General features: G+C 31.1%; 2 protein-coding genes across 3 annotated transcripts; one reads left to right on the top strand and one right to left on the bottom strand.

Moving 5' to 3' along the window:
- The first annotated feature begins 1,281 nt into the window (after window positions 1-1,281).
- Window positions 1,282-4,194, top strand: LOC108344693 (uncharacterized). 2 transcript variants are annotated; one of them, XM_017583148.2, is made up of 5 exons: window positions 1,282-1,418; window positions 2,021-2,196; window positions 2,925-3,023; window positions 3,123-3,274; window positions 3,660-4,194. In XM_017583148.2, the coding sequence occupies exons 2-5, from the start codon at window positions 2,026-2,028 to the stop codon at window positions 4,045-4,047; spliced, it is 810 nt and encodes a 269-aa protein (XP_017438637.1). In that variant the 5' UTR covers window positions 1,282-1,418; window positions 2,021-2,025; the 3' UTR covers window positions 4,048-4,194. The 2 variants fall into 2 exon arrangements, with proteins under 2 accessions (XP_017438637.1, XP_017438638.1); XM_017583149.2 differs by having other exon boundaries at window positions 1,292-1,403.
- Window positions 4,195-10,412: 6,218 nt separating this feature from the next.
- LOC108345284 (uncharacterized) lies at window positions 10,413-23,849 on the bottom strand. The gene is made up of 6 exons (XM_017583875.2): window positions 20,797-23,849; window positions 14,461-15,246; window positions 13,669-14,367; window positions 12,443-12,925; window positions 11,488-12,240; window positions 10,413-11,331 (listed from the first exon to the last, which is right to left on the bottom strand). Exons 1-6 carry the CDS (start codon window positions 23,647-23,649, stop codon window positions 10,606-10,608), a joined length of 6,300 nt encoding a protein of 2,099 aa, XP_017439364.2. The 5' UTR covers window positions 23,650-23,849; the 3' UTR covers window positions 10,413-10,605.
- Window positions 23,850-24,841: the final 992 nt, after the last annotated feature.

Raw genomic sequence — 24,841 nt, 5'->3', positions numbered from 1 at the left:
TAACAACATTTTCCTTTAACAACCGTTCCTAAAATAATATAAGTAAGAATATTATTAGTAAAAATTAAATCACTTTACCTAAATTTCAAAACTGATGAATATATTAATCTTCTTGTCCCAATGTTTTCTCAATACTAAAATCGAACTTCACGATAATAATAAGATTTTTCTCTATACTTAAAAAAGAATACATATTATAAAAGAATACAACTAAAAAAAAATAAACATAAAACTCAGATCTTGGATAATGACGTAATATACATTTTTTGAATATTTTTTAGAAGTACACTTTATTTCTCATTGTCTAATTTGATTGTTTTTCTAAAAATAATAATAATATATATATATATATATATATATATATATATATATATATATATAGTATACAGATTTAAATAAGTTTCTTTATATAGTTTTTTATTAAATATTTAATAAAGAATTCATTATCTTAAGTTTTTATGTTTTATACGGTAAAATTAGGAATTTTTGTTTCTAGTTAAAGAAAGGTACATTTAAAAATAATCACTTTTAATAAGAACAACTATTAAAGTTTAATTTTCTTAGAGGGTTATATTATTTTACATATTGTTGTAAGTGATTTAACTTCTTAAAAAAAATATTATTTTAAAATTAAAACAATAAAAGTTAAATTGCATAATGATTATATTTTGAAAGGTTAAATATGTAATGAACAAATATAACAATAAAACATTAATTAGCAAAATAAATTAATGACTTTAGTAGTGATAAAATAAGGAAAAGGGGAAGTGTAAAGAGAAATTTTAAATAAGGACAAAACTTGTGAAAACCGAATATTGTAATGAAGTTTGCAAAGAAAAGAGACAAATATAATTGATTTTTCCCTTAAAAATTTAGTGTTATGAAAATTGTATATTTCTGTCCCTAGATGGACACATACAGTTTATGTGTTTTGTTTAAAATTTTCATTTTTTTATAAATTAGTCATAAAATATATTTTCATTTTAGTTTCTTAAATTTTCAGAAATTAATTCTTAAAAAAAGTGGTGGCCCATTTCAGACAGTTATTTTTTCAGGATTGATTTTTCAAAAAACAACTTAAAAACTAGAAGATAATTACGTGACTAATTTTTGCATTTCTTTTTGAAGGATAAGAAAAACAACTGTGTGAGAGACTAAAAAACACGTTTAATATTTAGAAATATTTCTTGTAAAAAAAAAAAAGAATTTGACAGAACGAACTTTTTGCAAAAGATCAAATTGTTATTAAAACATGATTATTTATTTAAATTAAAAACATGTCTTCCATTTTATGAAACAAGGAAGTTCATCCCAATTACCTTTTTTGCCTTTGCTGTGGATTCTTTCTCTGTTCTCAGATCTCACTCACTTCCTTCACCAGAGCCATAGTTCTTGACACCGTGGTTCGTCTCGCCGAGGTTCCTTCTTCTTCTGCTTCAAGCCTCTTCACAGATTTTTAATTTCACCTTTTTTTTCATATTAATCTATACTATCTATTCAAACTCTGTTCATTTTTCTCCCTACCCATAATCGTTCCTGCCCCTTGCTCTCACCTTGGGGTTTAAAGCTTGATGCTTTTCCCTCTCTTGCTTACTGGGTCGTTTTCAAATTTGCACGCCACTCCGAATTTCATTTCCCTTTTTCAATATGGATTTTGAATCTACGGTTGTTGTTTTGGCGTACATTTGCATTGGTGATAGCGTTTATAGTCATTAATAAATGGAATTTCCTGTGCCAATTTCTAGTTACAGAATTTGTTGAAATGGGGTTTTCTACCTTCATGCTTAGTACACTCCTTCTTTCAAACTATTTGATTATTGATAGTGATTTGTTAATTGTTGTCTTTTATGGTATTATGGTGTGGCAATCTATTTCTGAAATGGATCTCTCGTTGCATATCGGAATGATGTGTTTTCGTGAGAAGAGGGTTGGCTTAGTCGTGTATTGGGTTATCTTGGTGTTGATTTTATGTTCACATTATAGTTTTTTCTGATTGGTTGTTTTCTTTTTGTGGTGGCAGTGAGAATGTACAATAATATTGGATCCCAACCTGGGGTACCTCAGCCTCAAGCGAGTTTGCCACCAAATCCTTTCGGAAGTGCGTTTAATGTTGCTGGTTCAGGGCTCATTCGAGGCGGATTGGGTGCTTATGGAGGGAAGATATTAGGATCAAGCTCAGAGTATGTCCAAAGCAATGTAAGACCAAATAACATTGTTGAATTTTCGCCCAATGATACATGAGACTTGAAGTTGTTGTTCTAAATCTTTATGCGTGATTGTTTTATTCTTCATAGCTCATAGTGTAAAAGTACCATTTAGGGTCTAAATTGATATCCAAAGATAAATTGAATGATTGTGTTCATGTCCATATTTATGAAGGCCTATATTTATTTCGTAAATCTTTGGAAGACCTACATGTCTTTTGTATATTCGGAGGTAGTTGTTAATTTTATGTGGTCATTGAAGTTCAAGTTGTTTTGTTTACCCCTATCTTTGTTTGGCTTAAAATGCGTCTCATAATTAAAAAAGTGACGTAACCTCTTAAAAGAAATTCAATCCCTTTTTTCTAAGCTGTTTGTATACCATCTTAGCAATACTGATCTATCCATCCTCAGAAGCTATTGTGCACGTCTTTGGACTTTAGTGTTTGTGGTTTTCTATTTGAAGAAAATTGAAATGATCCATGGTGTATTTTAAAATCTAGTTTATAGATGGTATGGCACTTACCTCTGCTCATGACTGTATATCAATCAATTTAGGCTTGACTGATTATAGAGGGGATACCACTAATGTAGCTGAAAAATGTCATTAAATAGCTCGGTGGACCTTGATTTACAATCTATATGTGCCTCGAGTATGGATAGTCTCTCAATGTTAATACAAGATTTTCATCTTTAAATTAATATTTCAACATTGAATAACAGATAAGTCGGTATTTCTCTGACCCCCAATACTACTTCCAAGTGAATGACCATTATGTTAAGAACAAATTGAAGGTGGTTTTGTTACCATTCCTGCACAGGGTAAGCATTAATGTTTCAATTTTCTGCATTTCTCCTTAAATTTTCATTTGGTTCTCTTATTTTATCTTCATGCTGCTTATTTCTTCTTTTCTGGCTCAGGGTCATTGGACTAGAATAACTGAGCCAGTCGGGGGTAGGCTCTCTTATAAGCCCCCAATTTATGACATAAATGCACCAGACCTATATATTCCATTAATGGCATTTGGTACTTATGTCATTCTAGCTGGCCTCTCGTTGGGTCTTCATGGAAAGTAATTACTCCCCTTCTTCCTCTACCTTAATCCAATAATATAATAATGACATGTGTGTTGTCCAACTTGTTCTTCTCAAATTTAGTTAGAAATTTTGCTCCTCACTTTCCTGTTCATACATGCACTGTCGAATTACCATGGATAAAATGTTGTCAACTATATGCTATTGCCATACGATGAGAGTATGAACTTTTTTTTTGAAAAATGTTTTTATGTTGTATTTCTAACTGGAAAGTTGTTAGAACTTTATCATAAGCCGATTAACTTTTGAGCTTCTTAGATGTTACAAAGATTGCTAACTATATTCTCTTTGTTATTTTTCTTTGATCCCCTCCTCCGGTTTGAAATGGACCGTGGCTTATTAAGATGCTGTAATTGTATACAGGTTTAGTCCAGAAGCTTTGAACTTGTTATTTATCAAGGGATTGCTTGGTTGGTTTATGCAAACTGCACTACTTAAGGTGACACTACTTTCATTGGGCAGTGGGGAAGCTCCCCTTCTGGACATTATAGCATATGCTGGGTATACTTTCACTGGCATATGTTTAGCTGTTCTTGGCAGAATAATATTGGGCTACTCCTACTACTTTCTGATGCCATGGACCTGTTTATGCATGGGAGTCTTCTTGGTGAAAACAATGAAGAGAGTTCTTTTTGCTGAGGTCAGGAGTTATGACTCAAGCAGACACCACTATCTCTTGCTCTTTATTGCTTTGGTTCAGTTCCCATTGTTCACATGGCTTGGCAATATTACTGTCAATTGGCTTTTATAGGGTGATAGTTTTTACACTGTACTAGAAGCAATTCTTAGTGAAAGTTTTTGGTTGTTGATGTTGGAGCATTGTAATATATGAACGTTTTATTTTTCCATTGTTTCTACCTGTTGGTAAGTTTTCAGAAATGCATACAGGCCTTACTCACGTTCTTATTTTTATCGATTCATGGGAATTGAGACTATTCTTTTATAAAATTATGTATACCACTGAAAACAATGTGAAGCTGGAATTATGTAGTTTTGTATCCGTGTACTGTATTTACTTCTAAGTTGGTATGTCTCACGTTATAAGATATTTTTATTTTTGGCCTGCCCATCTCTTAGTTCCGCCAGTGTTAAACGCGGGACTTCATTTTTGCTCTTTATCTCTAAAACTCATTAGGAATGGATCCAAAGATTTGAGTTCTTACAAAGATAAAGTAGGGCCTTACTCCCTGGAAAGTGAGTCACTCCTTACAAAAAGCAAGTATAGTTTCATACCACTTGCAACTGCTCCTGTTGGGTGGGGGAACTATTTTATTATTTATTTTTGTGCCCATTGTTGCAGTCAGGGTCATAACGGATCACGATCCATCTTTTTAAAAACAAAAGTAAATGGAGTTTGCAACCAGAAAAAACATTTAGAATAAAAGAAAATTGTTTGCAAAACTTAATTTTAGATTCAAAAGTCCATTACGCACACAGGGAAGATATTAACATCTGATTACGTCTGTTTTAAGATGGTTGCCTTTGATTAATGTTGTGTTTGTTTGGGTGAAATATTGTTTATAAATATTGACAAAGACATATTTGAAGGTGAAATTATGTTCATATATTTGAAAGTGAGAGAAGATGAGATTTTGTGGGATAAAATAATTTTTGAATATCTTCTCAACTACACTCATTGATAGTATTATTTATGAAAATACATTTTTATCCTCAGTTTTGTTTGTTTATGCGCATGGTTAGTTACTCTTTTAGTCATGTAAAGATTTCCACAGAGCTATAAGTCTCATAACGAAATTCTCAGCTTGACTTGAGTGACTAAACAATTTTGTTTTGAATCTTTTTGACCAGATTGTGTTCAACGAGCCATTAAATATGACAAAGTTAGTTGGTATACATGGTTGGTGAGTATATAAATTTTGAGACGTGGAGAAGCTAAGTTCATTTTCTTTCGTTGTGGTGGAAAAAGTTGTGTTCTAAGTTGTTTCAGGTGAGTTATCTGTGTATGTGGTTCATGGATTCATAGTTCTGTGTTCACTGATAAGAGGTGTGTTGTCTAGTTGTGAAATATGATGCCGAGCTGTATTGCGAAGCTGTCAATATTCTATCATTCACAGTTGCCATGGTGGTGAAAATGAAGATGAACCATACTCGTGGTTGAAGATGAAGGAGAGGGAACCGATTCCCCTTTAGGTGGAATCGATTCCACTATGCAACAAGACACAAAAATGGAATTGATTACAACAAAGCTCGTAACAGATTCCAACAAGGTGTAGCCGATTTTAGCCATAGAGTAACAAATTCCATCACATAATCGATTCCAGGAACTTGGAATCGATTTCGTGAGGTGTTGTAACCCATTTCAGGAGGCTGTAATTGTAACACCCTAATATTTTAAAGGGTATTACTGATAGTTAGAGACTAAATTAATTTGATATCTCATATAAACAATCAAACTTTATTTTAATTACTCCAAAGTACAATACCAAACTTACAAACTTTAAACAATATAGTCTTCACCATTGAAATTTCAACTTATAAGTTTTACACAACATAATCTTCCCAATACAAATTTATTCTTTTTACAAAAAAATCCCTAAAAGTTTTTCCCCGCATCTCTCTCATCTCTAAGCTTTTTCAACCGCATCTGCAACATTATCTAATCACATATAACATGAGTTATATGATCATAGTACAAACAAATAAGGGTAAGCCAACCATATCATAAAATCATTAAACTTGTAATAAAAATATTATAATCATGTGTTTCTGCAATTGATAAAATATCATTATTCCGATGTCATTAATTCATCATTATCAAAATCATCTTTCTCCTTTCCATAAATCTTACAAGTGTACCATGCTTACTCATGAAGCCTTATGGTCAGACCGCTCTCTGCCTGCTTCCTTAAGCCTCACTTATATACTATGTCTTACTTTCTGAAGCCTTATGGTCAGACCCCTCTCTGCCTGCTTTTATAAAACTTACGAATCATATGTTCATGTCAAAGCCTTATGGTCAGACCACTTTCTTCCTGCTTTCATAAACCTCATGTGTTACTTTGCTCATACCAAACTCTCATGGTATAACTCGAACATACTACTCCCGGTAGTAACATCATTTCATAAGTAATGATTTCTCATATCCACCCGAACATTTCATAAAACCAACAATTCATACCCTCTTATCCATCTAACTCAATCATGTTCATTCTTTAATCATGAATTCATAATAACCCGTTTTGGTATCAATAAATTAAACATATTGCCAGATATCATGCTTCATATTATAAACTCATTTTGCCCATAACGAGTATAACTCAACGTATTTTCACCAAACAAAGATCATGGATCAACCAAAATATATCAACATATCTTAGGAAATACATATTAAAGTCTGGGCTCAATGTAATAAAATATATATGAAATTTTTACCATGATAATATTATGCATCTACAATCAACTTGTTTTATTTTATTTTCATCCTAGTATGGATTTTTCTTTATTCCAATTGGTCACCGGAGAGGACCCAGATGTCTGAACGCATCAAACTCACCTTCGACGCCAGCACATATGACTAGTCACAACTGACTGGACCAGGCCAGGGCTGCTCTATGATCAGGGACGTGCCAACTCAGGTTTTTAAGGTTCCTCTATCCTACCAACAAAGAAAGGCCCTCAATAATTAATAATTGATTTATTTAAATTATCTATCATGTTCTCTTATGCTCTAAATTTGAAATGTCAAATTCTAATGTGTTCACTTCCTCTCATAGCAACCTCAAACAATATCTGTACATCTATTTAATACCCATATATAAGCTATTTCAGAACCCTTACTTCAGACCTTCCAACAAGATCAATTTCAGCCAACAAACTCATTCAGAACAGATTAAATTCATCATGTCACAACATGTACAATTTCACAGTTTCAGTTATCATGCCCAATATAATAAAAGTCATAAAATAGTTTCACAAGAGCACACCAGTTCAACATTCATATGCAAATATTTTATAAAATAAATTCATACAAAAATAATTAGCTCCCATTACCATCAAAATAATATTAATATAAAAATTTAGGGGAATCAAGAAGTTGAATCTGGCAGAGCCGGTTAGACAACTTCTCATCATACCAAAAAGATGCAATAAAAAAAATAGATAAAACAATAAAATTTCTGGGGAAACAAGAAGTTGAATCTGGCAGAGCCGGTTAGACAACTTCTAATCCATCCAAAAATACAATATAATTAAATAACACGAACATTAACATGTCTGGGGAAACAAGAAGTTGAATCTGGCAGAGCCGGTTAGACAACTTCTAATCCTTCCAAAAATGCAATAAAATAAATAAGTAAAGCAATAAATAGTTTGGGGAAACAAGAAGTTGAATCTGGCAGAGCCGGTTAGACAACTTCTAATCCTTCCAAAATACAATAAAAATAAATAAGGAAAGCAATAAAATGTTTGGGGAAACAAGAAATTGAATCTGGCAGAGCCGGTTAGACAATTTCTAATCCTTCCAAAATAATAAAAAAATAAACAACTAATAACATACAAATGACATAACATAATCAATATCACATTTTACAACTATCACACTTGGATATCATCACAGAAGCATACTCTTATTTAAATTTCAAGATCATACAGAAACAAAATACTCCATATTCAAGATTTAAGATCAGACAAAAGCAAAATATAGCATATTCAAGACTCAAGATAATATAAAAGGAATACTCAAAGTTAGCTCCCCTTACCTCTATTCCAGACTTAGTTTCTTCTTCTCAAACCGTTCTCCGGAAACTTCCAGAATTTCCCCTCTTCAACTAGAATTTACTCCAACTCTCTTCTCTCACAATTTCTCTAGAATTTTGGTGTAAATTTTCAGCCTCCCCCCCTTGGCTATTTATAGTAAAAAAAATTTACTATTCATTCTTACTATTCATTTTTACTATTCATTTTTTTATTCATTTTACTATTACAAAAATAATTTTTTATTTGCAAATTGGTGAATTCTGATCTCAAAGCTACGTGTAACACTTATCCTTTCCAAAAATAATTTTTTTTTTACTATTCACTTTTTACTATTCACAATTTACTATTCACTAATTTTTTTTTTCTAGTATCTAACAAATATTTTCAAGGATCTTACAGTAATCGTTTTCATGGTGTTCTAACCCATTCCAAACTTCTTTTTTATGTTGATGGAGATCCATGGTGGAAGGGCAAGCTGGAGCTGACACTCGTGCACATTGTGAAATTGGGTTTGTGTGGTGGTGCTGACCTCGTGATGGAACACATGGTTCTTAACTAGTGGAGGTGGTGGAGGTTACTTGGTGGTTCTAGAGGTGAAGTTGTTTTTCATTTGGTTTTGTTTGATATGTGGTGGTCTTTGTAGGTGTTGGAGTTGTTGTGGTGGTTTGTGATAGTGTTGCTTCATTTGCATTACTTTTGCTTGTGATTATGTCTGGAGGTGGTGGATATTGTGTGTGAAGGTGTTGGATCTTGGTGCAATAGTGGTGGTAATTGTATGCACTAATGAGAGATTTGTGTTGGTAAGGTGGCAAGGTACCTACACTTGTTGGCTTAACATTTTTTGTTATTATTTTGACAAACTTATGAGCATGTTTTGTTTATGGTAGTAGATTTCAAACTCAGTTCGTGAGCCTTTAATGACCCAGTTAACTCCTTCATAGGAGAGTTGACAAATCCTTTGTCTCTTCAATAGTGACCATGATACTTTCAAAATCATCCGTTAGATTTTTCAAGATCTTTTTCGCAATCCGGTTAGGAGGCACCTCTTCTCCATTCATTCCGAGTTGGTTGGCCATCTTTTGCACTCGAACTATAAACTTAACAACTCCTTCCTTTTCATCCATCTCCATATGTTCAAACTCTCTTCTGAGAGCTTGTACTCAGACTTGCTTCACGCGATTATCTCCTTTGTATGCCACCTTCAGAATTTAACATGCTTCTTTTGCTGACTTTGCACTAGCTATTTTCTCGAATCTCGATTCATCCACTGCATTATATAGAAAGTACGAAGTCGATCTATCTTTCACCCGTGTCTTTTTTAGTGCAACAGTCTAGTACATTGTCTAATGCTCATCATCCGTGGGTTCATTGTACTCGTCCTTCACTATGTGCCATATATCTTGGGATCCAAGAAGAACCTTCATCTGCAAAGAGCAATTGTCGTAATTGATCTTTTCTGACAATTGTGACACACTCATTCCATTGACTTCCTTTGCCATCTCTCTTACAAAAAAACTCAAACACGCACTTTTTTCCTCACGATGTTTGACTTTCCTCTCTCTCCTCTCTCTCTCTCTCTCTTTTCTCTCTCGTTACTCAGAGCATAAAGCTTTGATACCACTTTGTTAAAAAAACATGATCCACACAAATAATTAGACTTTTCAATTCACTATTGTTTTTTTCATTGAACCTTACAACCTTTAAATAGATGCAAATAAGGCCTTGGACCAAATGTAAATAAGACCTTAGGCCAAATACAAATAATAAAAACTGACAATAAAATAATAACTAACTTAAAATAAAAACTACTTAATCTATTGTTATCTTATATCAATAAAATAAAATAATACTATTCTTAAATAATGGAAAATCAAAATTATGTATCCTTATTTTATTTCTATTAAAATCAAACTAAATATTATTAGACCCAATTTAATAAAATAAGATTTAACTAAAATTATTAATAAATCTTTAAAATTTAAGTTTATTTGAACATATGATATATGGCCTACAAGCTTTGATGATGACCCTGATTCCTGCAATGGCTGCTTGGCGTATCTCTTTGATGAAGATCTCAGAAACCAATCTCTACCTGCTACTTTATTTTGTATGTACTTTTAATTATTATATTTTATGTAATTTAATTATATTATTTTGTTTTTAGAACTTATTGATACATATTGATATATTTTTATTTTATTTTTAGAAACCAAAGTGATGTAGTTTTTTATGAGAAGACAAAACTAGGTGTTCACACCTCATATAAGTTCAACCGGAAACCAATGAAAAACTGCACCTTGTGACAAGTTCCAGTTATGTGTATACCAAGTACAGTTTAACTATATCCTACTAACCAATATATTGACATATTTGACCAATGTAGTAGTTCTGCGAGGGGGATCATATCCTAAGTAGAACGTCAACAATAACAAAAAGTATCTCAAGTAGAAACAGGTACAAAATCTGGAAAAGTTTATAGTAATATAAGTAATATGCACAAGTCTCAGTTGAGGGTACAAGAATCCCAAATGTACAACACATGATTTAGATAGCGAATTTGAAGTTACATTGTTTAGACAATGTATTTCCATTCTTATTTAGATCTCTTTCCTGCCCTGAGACCATTGTTAAAGGAGACAGAAGGAAGTTCTGAGGTGCCTTTGTTTCCATGGCAAGCCTCCATCTTAGGACATTCTGTAATGGTTATGTCATGGCAGGATGGCAGCTCAAAATGGTAAGTGCTTGAACAGAAACATCTAAGGCTTGGAAGCCGGTAAAGGGTTAGCCATTGCAATGCCTGGAATATAATCTTAACCTTGTTTGGTTCTTCTGATAGTTTCTCATCTCTAGTGATGATCTCTTCCATCAACTCACATTCATGTACTGAAAGCTCTTGGAGTTGTGAAAGGCTTATGGCCATCTCAGGAGAAAGCACATTTTTCAAACTATGACAATGCTGAATCTTTAGCTTTTTAAGGTTCATAAAGCTCAAGATTCGACCATCATATTTCCATATGTGCATCAGTTTAGGAAGATCATACAGATGCAGTTCCTGCAGATCAAAATTGTATGGTGTTGTGGTACCCCCTTCATCTTCATTTCCATCCACTTCCTCTGATTCAAATATCTCGACCAGTGAACCACAATCATGCAACTTGAGTTGTTTTAGATGCTGGAACCTATGCAGCATGTTGGATGGAATACAATACAACAGATTTTCACTACCTTGAACAACCAATTCTGTATCACTTCTTAAGTAAGGCTGCAGCTGTTGACCATGCTCAATGCATGAGATTGTCTCCGATGTTTGCTGTGCAACCTGCAATATTTATGCATGTCAATAGAGACTCAAGTAATGCTACATTTGATAAATCTTAGTAGTTCTGAAAGAAAAGCAAAATTCTTATCATGTCATTATGCTTTTATATTAGTAATCACATCAATTGTTGTGATTACATATGGACAATGTATGTACCTTCAAACTCTCATTAGCATGATAGATGGTCATATTAAGGTCTCCCATTATGTCAACATACTCATATGAACCTTTATATATATGGGGAAGCTTTGCTGCGGTTACTGATCCATAGCAGAAGGTAGTCATCTTGGGACATTTTTCAATTATCATTTCTTCACATGAGGGAAGATCAATATTGAAATTTCCCGAGGAGAAACATTTGAGGTTGGGAACATAACGAAGCTCCAGCTTGTTCAAAAGTGGAAATACAATCATAGCATTATTTGATCCTTCTGATTCCTCATCTTCCTTGGTAGTTATTTCCTCCATCATGTGGCAACTATGAACTCGTAGGTGCCTGAGTTGTACTAGACTTCTGGCTATCGATGGAGGGAACAAATTACACAAGTTGCCACAGTGTTGCACATTTAGTATTCTTAGCTTCTGGAATCCCAAAACTCCATCATAATTTTTCCACAGGTTGATCAGTTTTGGTAGACAATACAAATTCAATGCTTCTAGCTTGTAATGTACCATGGCATGCATTTGCTTTGCATCCACACCATGTGATTCAAAGATCTCAACCAGTGAACCACAATTTTTTATAGTGAGTTCCTTTAGATTTTGAAATATGTGTATTACGTTGGAGGGAACTAGTTTTAGCAGCCTTTGAAAACTTTCAACTGTCAAGTGTTTTTCATGGGTGAAGTATCTTTGTATGCATGTATCCTGCTTGATCCATCCAAGTGTCTCTGATGTTTGAAAAGCCAACTGAAAATCATATTCATCAGTAAATGAAACAATAGGCCATGGCTTCAAAAGACAATTATCCAATTTAATCATTGTTAAAAGATGATGAACTGATATAATGGAGGAATGACATTAAAACTGATATAACAGAAAGATCACATTAAGTAAAAAGATAAATAGAAAAAAGAAAAAAAAAGAGATAGGGAATGAGAATGTTACTGACAAGTCCTTTGCAAAGTGGTACAGTAGCATTCAAATCTCCCATCCACATGTTCTTGGTTATACTTCCAATTTCCATGGTGACTGTTTCCAACTTTGGAGTGTATAAAGGGTCATGAGAGAATGTCTGCATCATGTGGCAATTTTTGATCAATACTTGATGCAATGATGGAAAATCAAAGCCATAGGAACTCTGACAGAAGGCCTTGAGTTTTGGTAGGTTTTCAAGTTTCAGACGTTGCAAGCTGTGGAACACTATCTTAATCACATTCCCTTGTGTTTCTTCTGCAGACACTATTTCCTCTATCTCCCTACAACCAGATATATCTAGCTCTACCAAACGCACAAAGCTAGTTGATGTTGAAGGAGAGAACAAATTTCTAACTTTGTTGCAGCTAGTTATTGCCAGATATGTTAGATTAGGAAAAATAAAGCCATTTATCAGTGGATCAACTCTCATGATTCTCATTTCTTCATTACTTGTTGCCTGCAAAAGGATAAAAAGTGAACTCAAAATCCAAAAATCTCATACTTTTTGCTTCAAGCACACTGCTTCTTGGTTGAAATGAGTACCACATATATCTATTTTCATGTTTAAAATATATAAAAAAGGATGATATCTCTGAATTCAGATAACTTTATTGTCTATCCTTATATTACTTAGATATATAACCATATCTATCTACGCAGTTAAAAAGAAATATTATTTTATATCACAATAATAAAATATAAAATATTCAATTAAATGCAAATCTAACAGAATAAACTCATATCTATAAATGTATAAAAATATATTTGCTAATAGTTTATAAACAGTCTGAGGTGTATAAAAGTATTTGTAAAATTATTTTATGAGTTATAACTTAAATAAACGACTTTAATTACTTTTTTAAATTTGTAACTTACTTAGTTTTATTTCATTACTATTTTATATATTTTAATATGTTTTTAAATATTTTTAATTGTTTTACTCATTATTACTTATTTTTTAATTTTACAGAAGAAATATATTTATTTTGATTTTTACATTATTTTTAGTATTTATTACATTAATTTTTTAATATTTTTTGTAGTTTAAATTAAAAAAGATTTACCATTACAAACAACTGATATTTTAAAGTTTTTCTACATAAACTCAAATGAACTCAACCTTTTGAGCTATGCATAATTGTTACTCTGACAATAATTTTATGAGCAAAACTTGGCAATTGTCAGCAATATATTACATACCTCATGGTTTTGATAGCCACTACCATGGATGTTCTCAATGGATGGTGATTCTGATGTACAATGTCTCAGACAAAAGCTTACAGCATTTGGTAGATGGCTCAGTGTAAGAGATTGCAGTTGAGCAAATGAAGCAATTATGGTATCTATTTTCTCCCCTATTTCACCAACAACAACTTCTAGAACTCCACAGTGAGATATGCTGATTCTCTTCAAAGATGACCACTCTAAGGCACATGCCTCTTGGGAAGAGGTAGCATGGTCACTAGATGAAGAATTTTCAAATACTTTGACAGAACTTGATTGAGGAAGAAATAGAGTTAAACTGTCTTCTCCATCTCTTTGGACTAGTTGCTTTATGACCTTACAGTTTGACATTTTTACCTCTTGCAATTTCACTAGGAGCTTTGCTATGGAATATGAGAACAGATATCTCAACTTGTGACAAGAATCTATAGTTAAGACAGTGAGGTTGTTGAATGCAGTGATTTCTACAGAACTTTTAGGTGTTTGTGCAAGTATCAACTTCACTAAACAATTGGTATTAGAGGCATCAGAAAGTTGGTTTTGTTTGAGAAGGAACATGACTTCTAGTGAATCCCATCCTTTTACTTGCATTTGTTCCAAAATTGGAATGGAGGATACTGTTTCTGCTTTGGAATATGTATTGCTGACAGAAGGGACTTTCTCTGTTGATGAAGCCTGCAATGAAAAATGATGGTTAGCTTATTCATTGCAGGCTTAAGAAAGTAAAAATTGTGTGGGTAAGGAATTAAAAAGGTAAAAATTACTTACCTTAAACTTCAAGTTGGAAAATACATGTGGGGTGCAGCCAAGGCAACACTGAAGAAACTTTGGTGAATCCTCTTTAAAAGTACCATTTGCAACATCACATCTTGTTGAACAACTTGATGAGCCATTGAAATTCTCTTGCCTTGCCACAGTTTGAGTAAACATGGAAGATGTCACAAGCTGAGGGCATCCATCAATGCATACAAATCTCAAAGATGGCCACATTACTTCATAGGAATCTGAAATAATACTCATAAGGTTTGGAAGATCAATAAGTGTTAGAGATTCTAATTGACCAAACACAAGGGTTTCCACATTCTTTTCTTCATCATCACCATTTAGGTTTTCTTCTTTTCCAACAATTTTCTCCATGGAATGGCAGCTGTGTATGACCATTTTTTGAAGCTGAGTAAGTGCCCTTGCAATGTTGGGAGTTAGAAGAAACCCTAAGGAATCACATTTTTTCACTTTGATTGATTTCACATTCTGAAAGCCTTGAATGTAGCTTGGAACATTACCCCAAATGTGTCTTAACTTACTGAGCCAAGATATCTCTATTTCTTTCAACTGAGGAAATAAGAAAGCCATTGATTCACCATGAAATTGTGATTTTTGCAGATCAAACACCATATCTAGCGAAGAACATGCATGTAAGAAGAGTTTTTCCAACTTCGGGAACAGTTGCATACAGTTAGATTCGAAAAGAGAAGCAATTGGCATAATTTGATCAACACATTTTGAACTAAGCAATTGACCATCTTCAATTAATTGTTCACTGGATTCATGAATCTGCACACAAATAATTGAATTAGACTTCTGAAGATTACAAAATACATAGTTTGCATAAATTCCTTGTTTTTCAAAATATATAATAACGACTGATTAATCATTTTTGGTAGTTGATGAAATACTAATTTAATTTTTACCAAAACATTATTCTTATTATGAACACTAATATTTTAAAAAATAATAAAAAGAAAACGACAAATACTTTTGTACCAATTGTGATTTTTGTTATGTCTTTTTTCCTTTCAACTAAGCGGTATTTATAGATACAACAAAAACATTTAAGAGTCAATTCTAATTAATTTGATTAAAATAAAATAAATGTAAAATATCATTTATCTATAAATAATATTTATCTTTAAAATTAATATTACATAAAAATATTAGTAACAGCAGGTTTTATTTTATTTTACTTTTAAATTATACTAATATTTCTAATATATGTAGAGTAGATTAACTATTTCAATAAATTTTATAAATTTAATAACCATGACTTAATCTAAAATTTATTTAGTTTCTTGATCATTTTATTAACTCCAAAAATAACCATATTTAATCTCTTCTTATTTCAATCTTTGTGTACTGTTCTTATTTCCTTTAGTTAATTGAGATGATTTTGAATTAATTATATATGCAGTTATTAAAACAGCATATGATTCGAAAATTTTACCAAGCCTTGATAAAATTAATCATTAAACCATGCAATTAATATAAAAGATATATGTTTAAATATTTTAATACATTTTTTTTGAAAATAAAGTTATATTCTGGCAGTTACAACCTCTGGTCCTATATATAATTACAAATTACGTAATTCATCAAGATCAATAAAACTAATTCTAAATAGGTAAATTTTGATTAATATTGTAAAAACTTTAACATTTATTCCAAATACCTATAATTATTAAATGGTTTAAGAAGTGATTATATTTAATGACATTATTTGTGATTCAAGATTTGTTTTTTCAATCAACGAGTGGATTACTGCTCATAGACCAACTAATTATGCTTTTTTTTATGGAAAATGAGATATATACTAATAATACATTTCACAATATTCACGTAGGAAAGGAAATTGGTATTAATAACTTAGACATCCAGTCTATACTTTTTGGTAGCTAGGATCATCTTAAGGAATGGAGCTAGAATAAAAGGGTTTTGTTTTAAAATAAATAGTGTAATATTAGTGGAATTAGTAAATAAGATGTTTTGTCAAAATATGGTGAGAAAATATCAAAAAATAATAATGAACAATAATAAGTTATGGTGTATTGGTTTCATAATTGGTATCTATGCGTTTTTTTATTACATTAATATAATCATTTGAACTATTTTTTAATTTTAATTGTAATTACTTTTCATTTAGTTTTGGTTATATTTATATATTAAAGTTCATTCTTAATTTTTAATATATCATGCATATTTATTCTTGGTTAGTTTTTGATGGTAATGTTTAGAAGGAAGTTAGAGCTTTTACGAACATTAAGATGGTTAGGTCAAAATTGATTTTTTTTATTCCTTACGAGCCAAAACAAGTCTTACTTAATTCATAAGTTATACAAATTTGAATTAGGTTAAAATGACTTACATTTAACTCACTTATATTTTAAAATAAATTTAATAATTTTTTTACCCTGAAAAGAAATCTTAAGTTTTTTTTTCTTTCTTTACATTTCTTTACCATTTCTTTGTTTCACATCTTCCATAATGACAACTACATTGTTGACTCCATAAGAATTCTAAGAAGACTAATTCTTCTCTCACACAATATTGTTCCCTCCAATTTTATCCCATCTTAGCTTCTAGAGGCTAGCCACGACTCATTCATTCTCTGACTCCATGATCATCACTGTCTCAAGACTGATCCTTCCATGATCTTCGCTTCATCATATGCCTCCCTCTGCACTTGTTTCTCTTGCTCTTTCTCTAACCTCCTTGGTGAGTAGTTTTTGGTCTTGTCATAAGTGATTATATGGAGACTTGTTTTTGGTATCGAGATCTAGACTTTGAGTCTATCTTATTACATCTCCATCATCTTTTATTCAGTTCTTCGCCACTCCTTTGCGTTCCTCCACACCCTCCTCCATGTTCCCCCTTCGTAACTCTATATTTCCTTTTCTTTTTCACTTACTACTACACTATGCTTTAACATTTCCTGTTGTGTTACTTGGTTCATCTGTGTCACGATGGGTAGTCAACCCACTTAATCCAACAACCCATGGTGGATTGAGTTGAATTGTAAAATATTTTGGCTCATGATAAATTTCCAATATAAGTTAATTTTGATATTAATTTGACACTTATCTTGTTTTGATTTTGTTAAATATATGTAGAAATCATCCCAATTTGACTTGTTTTACAAATTTTAACGATTATAGAGAGTTAAAGGAGAAAAATAAGGAAAATGGAGGAAATATAGGAAATTCTAGGCAAAACTAACTTTGGCACGATTGAAAATCTTGAGGCTTGATCCATTCGAGCAAACTCACCTTGGAGGGAAACCTTAAGCACTGGACCTGAGGCTAAGCCATGAAGACTCCTTCTCAAAGAAGTTATCTCAGGGGCTACAACACTAAAAGCATGAGGCTTGATTACAAAGGAAACCTACTTGGTAGGAAACCTCTACAGTTGGAGCCATTCTTTCACCACTGAAGTCACGCCTTGGAAAGTTTATAAAAACAAAGTTGCTCCTTTATTTTAAGAGACTTATGAATAAAACTTAGAGAGAAACTTTTTAGAAAGTTTCTCAAACACTCTTCTTTATACTTTAAAGAATACTTTTAGAGGTTTAGGAGATGATGAATCTTCCTTGGATTGTATTCTTTTCATCCATTATGAGGATCTAAATCTCCTAAAGTGTTGAAGGAAAGATGTAACTATTTGAAACTCTCTTGTAGTTAGCATTGTTTTATTTAAGAAAGTATGCTTTTAATTACATGTTTGAATTGGTTTATGCTTGGTGTTGGATGAACTGATCACTCATCTTATTTCACTGGCTTGGGATTGAGTAAGAACTAGTTCCAAGTTATGGTTTAACTAATTCTCTTCTTTCTTTTAGATGCTAAAAATAGATCTAAAGCTCTAGTTGGTTATAAAATCCTGGTCTTAATGCAAGTGATCCATTCAAGCAATCACTGAAAAATCATACTGAAATTTTGTGATCTAGGCTCTAGGTTCCAGAGACGAACCTAGAGTTACATTCAAAGAGAACTCCCAAAACATGATTAAGTGCATCTTTATAATTAATAATTGAACCTTTACAAGAGAGGGACAATGTGGTGAAATCTAGTTTCAACACGACTTTATCATCTTAAAGTCAATCGATTTCAATTACAAACTGTTTTACAACGCATTTTATAGATAAAATAGCTCTATTTTAGTACATGAATTTTGTTTCCATACTCTCTATGCACCTCTTTACTATTTTATTCAAGGTCAAGCTAATTTAGAACAATGTATTTTTTACCAAATTCTTGTGGATACCACACTTGTTTACTACAAACTACCCAATTACTTGCTGAAAAAATTGATTGCTTTGGAATACAAACAACTCACTATAAAGTGAGTAGGGTTGAGATCACTTATTTTAATCAAAGTCGTGGTGAGATCACTTTGACACCCCTAAATTATGGGTAGCTTGAATGAGGTTCTAGAGAAAAACATAAAATAAGTTATGAGCATTACGATGAGTGCATAAAAAAGAGAGAAGAAAAAGAGAAATAATATATATTTTTAAGCAAAGTCTAACAAAGAGTATTATAAAAGAAAATATTTTTACTCATAAAATTAGTTTATTATTTTATTTACATTTTATTTCATAGACTTATAAATCATAGTATTTATTTCTTTGAATAATTAGTTAAATAATGTTTGTATTTAGGTGATACTTACACAATCATTTGGAACTAAAATTCATTGTAGAATTTTTGTGTTGAGGAGTACAAACATAAGCAAGTTTTACTTGCCAACAAGAAGAAAAGTTAGATTCAAATTCTAATTCAAAATCAATAAAGCCTTTCATATTGAAATGAAAAAGCATAAAAAGTGTGACACAAACATTGGAAAAAAATGAGAATAATCTTGGTCATTCATCTAGATTTAAAAAAAAAAAATTTGAACTTTCCTTCTTTTTTCTTTTGCAACTTTTGGCTAACCCTTAGAAGTTCCTAGAATTAGATTTGCATTTGATTTATAATTCATTTTATTGTAAATTGAATAAAGAACTTTGGATGGTTACTCCTACTAACATAAATATCCTCTCCTTGTGTTTAACTTTTCAATATGAAAATTTGAGACATTTTAGAAACTTGTGAGAATGTCAATTTTCTAAATTCTTATCCTTTGTTTGGTTGAATTGGATTTAAGTTAAACTTTTTATAGTTTAATATGTTTTCTTATTCTTTTTGTGATATCATTTGATTCAAGTTTTTCATGAATTGATTCATGATTTAAGAAAAAAAAAATGAGATTCTAACTTTCGTTAGATTCGTGATTCATATGCTTGTATCTTCTTATACATACATGACTCTCATAAACTTAAGCTACATATTTATATGTAGCATAAGAAAGGACCTAAAAAAAAGAATTAATCAAAATTTGAAAACTTAAGCTACATAATTTTGGTTAACTTATGTAAGGTCATAAAGGAAAGAATGATGTGTTTTGTCATTAAGCTACTTAGCTTTTTAGCATCTTAAACCAAAATTAAAGAGTAAAAGAATAAGTTTTATGTGTACTTAAAAAGTACATTTCTTTAAAACTTATCTAAAGTCCACTATGGAAAAGACTCGATCCTTATAAAAAGAAAACTTTGAAACCTTATTTTCATAAACTTAGAAGGAAAACTTTGAAACCTCATTTTCATAAACTTAGACACTTAAACACTGGAGATAATAAAAACTCTTCTTCTTTTAAGCATTCTTCCTATGTGAATATGAGTAGCTAAAACTTTCCTTTCATTGAGATTTAACTGGACATATTATCATGTAATTGTTATCTTAATATTTATTAATTTTATTGATTATTGTTTTTATTTCACCTTTAATGTTTGTGTTGTTATAATAAAATCCATCTTGGGAACTAAATAGAAATTCATCAAAGAAGTATCAACTTAAGCTAAGACTAGGATTTAAACAATCCATCTTGTCATGATTTACAAGCAAACAATGTTTTTTTTTTCAATAAAGTTAAACAATGTTAGAAGTTTATATGTAAACTTCCTTATTTATCATTATTTTTGTATATTAATAAAATAAGTTATATATTATTTAAAATGATTTATAAAAAGCATTCTAAAATAATGAGAAACATAGAATATTAAGATTTTTATAAGATATAAAACGTTGACATGAAAGTTTACGAAATTTACATAGTAATTCTCATTGCTGATAAATTGCTTAAAATTCTAATGTTTATAATAATTATCTTTAAAATAATTATATCTACCATTAATATCATTCAAACACTCACTAAAAAGGGTGATATGAAATTTAACATAAATGTATGGTATACACATGTATATATAAAGAGAGAGAGAAAGAATATCAAACTTACTTGGATTGTCGAGGAACAATGCTCACGAATAACATTTGTATATCCAATCAAGTTTGGCAATTCTTGCAACTTCAATTCTACTAAATTGGAAAACTCAATCAATGACTTCTCGTCATACTTATTGTTACTTGAGATGATGCATTCTATTCCATAGCTTTCAACCACATGCAAACATTGAAGTGTAGCCAAACTAATTGTTCTTGGAAACAATGTGAAGACCGTCTTCAACTTGTTACAATATTCTATTTTAAGGTTTGTAAGGGTTCCAAGGCATTGAGATGAAGTGATGGATTTAACCTTTGCAAAGTCACTTGTTTGACTCATGTAACTAGACACATTGAATATCCCTTTTAAATCATCTAAATTACTTAAAGAAATTGATATAAGTTGAGGAAAGATAAAACCATCAACTACATCTACAATATATTCAAGGTTGTTGCAAAACTCAATACTTAGATGTTTCAAAAATGGAAAACCCCTGTCATTTAACTCCAATATGACACTTTTCATGTTTTTTATAGCAACCAAATTAAGAATTTCAACCTTTTCAAGTAATTGTTGAACTGTCACACTCCTCTTGATATATTTGTAATATACATTATTCAACTTCAAAATATTTGGATGCAAGTATCCTTTTCGAACAATGCCATGAGAAAGAGTAGAAGAATCTCCCAAATAAACCCAAAATCTCTCAATACTTTTGAAGAACAAATCTATGGGTAAATCTTCATTTGTCAAAATTATAATCTCTATGACCTTCAGATGATGAGATAAAGATTGTAACTCAAAAAGAATGTGATTAGTTTCCTTATAAGAAAGACTTCGCACTCTAATATAGAGCTCTTCTAGTTTAGATAAGCTTGCAAAGACATTAGTAGATATTTGAATGAGATCATTGCATTCAGTCAAATCTAATAACCTTAGTGAACTTAGTTGTCCAATTTCTTCTGGCAATTCTTTGATATTTGAGTTAGAAAAACTAAGAATCTCAAGCCTTTTGAGTTTCTTACCAATTATAGATATGTCACTTACAAGACAATCTTCTAGTAGTAGAGTGTGGATGTTGTCTAAAGCTTCAAATACTAAAGCCGTTGAATGAATGTGCACATTTTGTAGACTAAGCACCATAAGCTTATTCACACATTGGAAGAAATTATCGGGAACCAAACCCTTCTTCTTTGATGCTATTTGCAAAAGCTTAAGCTTTGGACAATTTAACACTTTAGGATGTTCTTTTGCTTCTTTGGAGATAAGTGAAATCGCACTGCTATGATAACATGTTTCTCTTTTAGATTGTTCCATTTGATATCCATCACATTGTATCATAAAATCATATTCTTCTGTAGATACAACTGATATGATAACATCGCGTATAACATCATGCATTTTGACACACTCTTCCACATTACCATCTAACAACATGAAACGCCTCTTAAGTTTATCAACAATGGTGTGCACTCTATTTCTAACTTTCCACAATGCATTAATATTATTAAACAATTGCAAACCCATTCCATGCCGGAGTAGAACCTCTATAGGAATGTCAAAATCTTCTGGAAATAAGCAACAAAGGAAAAGAACATATTTTTCTTCTGCACTATCTAAAAAATTGTAACTTAGCTTGATGCTTGAATATACACAAGCTTGCATTTCTAAAAGGAAAGGGATGGAAGATCTTTTTAATTGATCTAATGCATCTTCCCATACATGTTTTTCTTTATTTGCTAATGCTTTTGCCATTGTAACAATGGCAATTGGCAACCCCCCACATTCATTTGAAACCTCTTTTGCTATGTGAAGAATATCAAGCTTGGTTGAAAGATTTCTACTAACTATATCATGAAAAAGGTCCCAACTTTCATTTGGAGACAAAATAGAAACCGTGAAATTCTTTTGACTTCCCATCTTATAACAAACATCTTCATTTCTTGATGTAAACAAAATTTTACAATTCTTATGATGTTCATTGGAAGGAATTCCAATAGACTCAAAATCAAAGTTTACCCAAACATCATCAAGAACTATTAAAATATTATCAACACCTTTCAATCTTTCATGTAGTTGACATGCTTTCCCTTGAATAGTCTCCTTTTCAAATCTTAAGCCTAAAGCATCCGCAATTTGACCTTGAATTTTCACATAATCAAGATTTTGAGAAACCACTACCATTACAACTTCATCAAATAGCTTGCATACTTCTAAAATTTTAATTACTTCTTTCACAAGTGTTGTCTTTCCCACACCACCCATTCCACATATACTTAAGATTTTAAAATCTTCATCTTTCAATGTCTCCAAAACCTCTGTAATAATTGATTTTCTGCTTGGAAAACTTTTGATAACATTTGAGAAGGTGGATCCAAGTTTTGGTGTTGGTAGAGAGTATGATATGATGTCAAATTTCTCTTCATTTAATTTTGTAACACTCATTATCAATATTTTTGCTTTCTTACTTAATGAATACCTTGACACCAAATTTGGAGACCATATATCAAGACATTCATTGTTTTCTACTTGAAAATCATTAATTTTTTCTATTTCATCTATTATTCTTTCCACTTTGAAGAGCCAATCTTGTACAATTGATACAATTTGACGTCCATTTCTTCTATCTTCATCAACCACACCTTGCACTCCTTGCTTTCTACCTTCCAATGTTTTGAGTTCTCTTTTAAGATCTTTTATATTTTTCTTATAGTGAACTAGATATCCAAATTGATTTCCAATTGGTGCAACTAAGGATTCTCCAAGTTTTGTCAGTGTTCCTGTCGCTAATGCAATAAGACACTGCATTTTTGCTTTCAAAGTGTTTGTATTTGAATATCTGTATAATGTTATAATGGAAGAGAACATGGCCAAATTAAAATTTATCAAATCAGAAGAAAAAAGATTTTTATTTGTAAGATATGACAAAATATAAATGAATATAGACACTTTCTATAGTAACCTTTAATACTCAATAATAAAAGAACTTTGATACAAAATTTGTGTTTAAAGTGAAGCATAAGGTGACGTGTGTCACCTCATTTGTTTTTATACAAATTTAGATTATATAATTTAAAATTTATTATTCTATATCTACCATATTTATAAGTTTATACTTTACTTTCATCTCGTTTTGTTTGGAGAGAAAAATGAAAAAAAAGATATATATTTTAGAATTAAATTAAAACAAATTCATCGATAAATATATCTTTATGTATTAAGTATAGGTAAATAATAAAACATATTATATAAAATTTGATTATTAAAAAAAATCATATAAGGAATGTTTTTATCATCGATTAATTTTGCACCACAATCAAACCAGATAGAGAATTATTGATCGAACTATTTGATCTGATGTTATCTTGTCTAGTAATAAAGAAAAAAAAAGAACAAAGAAAAATATAAGAAAAGTTAAAAGAAAATATGGAAATTAAAGGAAAACGACAACTATAGACTATATAGCTCCTAAAAAAATTAGGGGAGAGAGAACTATAGACTATAGCTCGCAGTCTTATCATTATAATCTAATATAATAGATGAATACTAAGCAAATTCTCGAAAAACTTACCTTAAGTAAAGCTTTTTACTTAGATTAAACCAAATCCAAAACAGTGTATATTTGATCTCAAAGTGGTGGTGGTTATAGTACTGATAACTGGCCAAAAGGAAACAGGAAAATGAATAAGATAAAGAAATAAAGCATGAACAACATTAGTAATCAAAATGAAAAAAAGAAAAAACATGAACAAATACTTACATAGATCTTTGAACTGCCTGGTTTGTAACTGTCTGTGTCTCAACTTCTACATATATAAACAATCTGAACAGACCCAAGAAGGCATTGAAGAATTTCCCAGAACATTCACAAAGTCAAAAGCTGAGAAAACTATAAATGGTTGTTTCTTTATGAAAGCGAGTAACGCATAGTCGACAGATTGAATATTTAAATACGTGAAGATTGCTTGGAAAGAAAGTTTGGAGAAGATATAACGCAACCTTCAAGTCATAGTTTTAAAAAAATCCAATAAGTTTAGAATGTTAGTCCAAGCGTTAATGC

This window comes from Vigna angularis, chromosome 8, assembly GCF_016808095.1.
Source record: "Vigna angularis cultivar LongXiaoDou No.4 chromosome 8, ASM1680809v1, whole genome shotgun sequence".
Taxonomy (NCBI): domain Eukaryota; kingdom Viridiplantae; phylum Streptophyta; class Magnoliopsida; order Fabales; family Fabaceae; genus Vigna; species Vigna angularis.
Note: the sequence above shows the minus strand (reverse complement) of the source record. Positions and strands in the feature narration are given on the sequence as shown.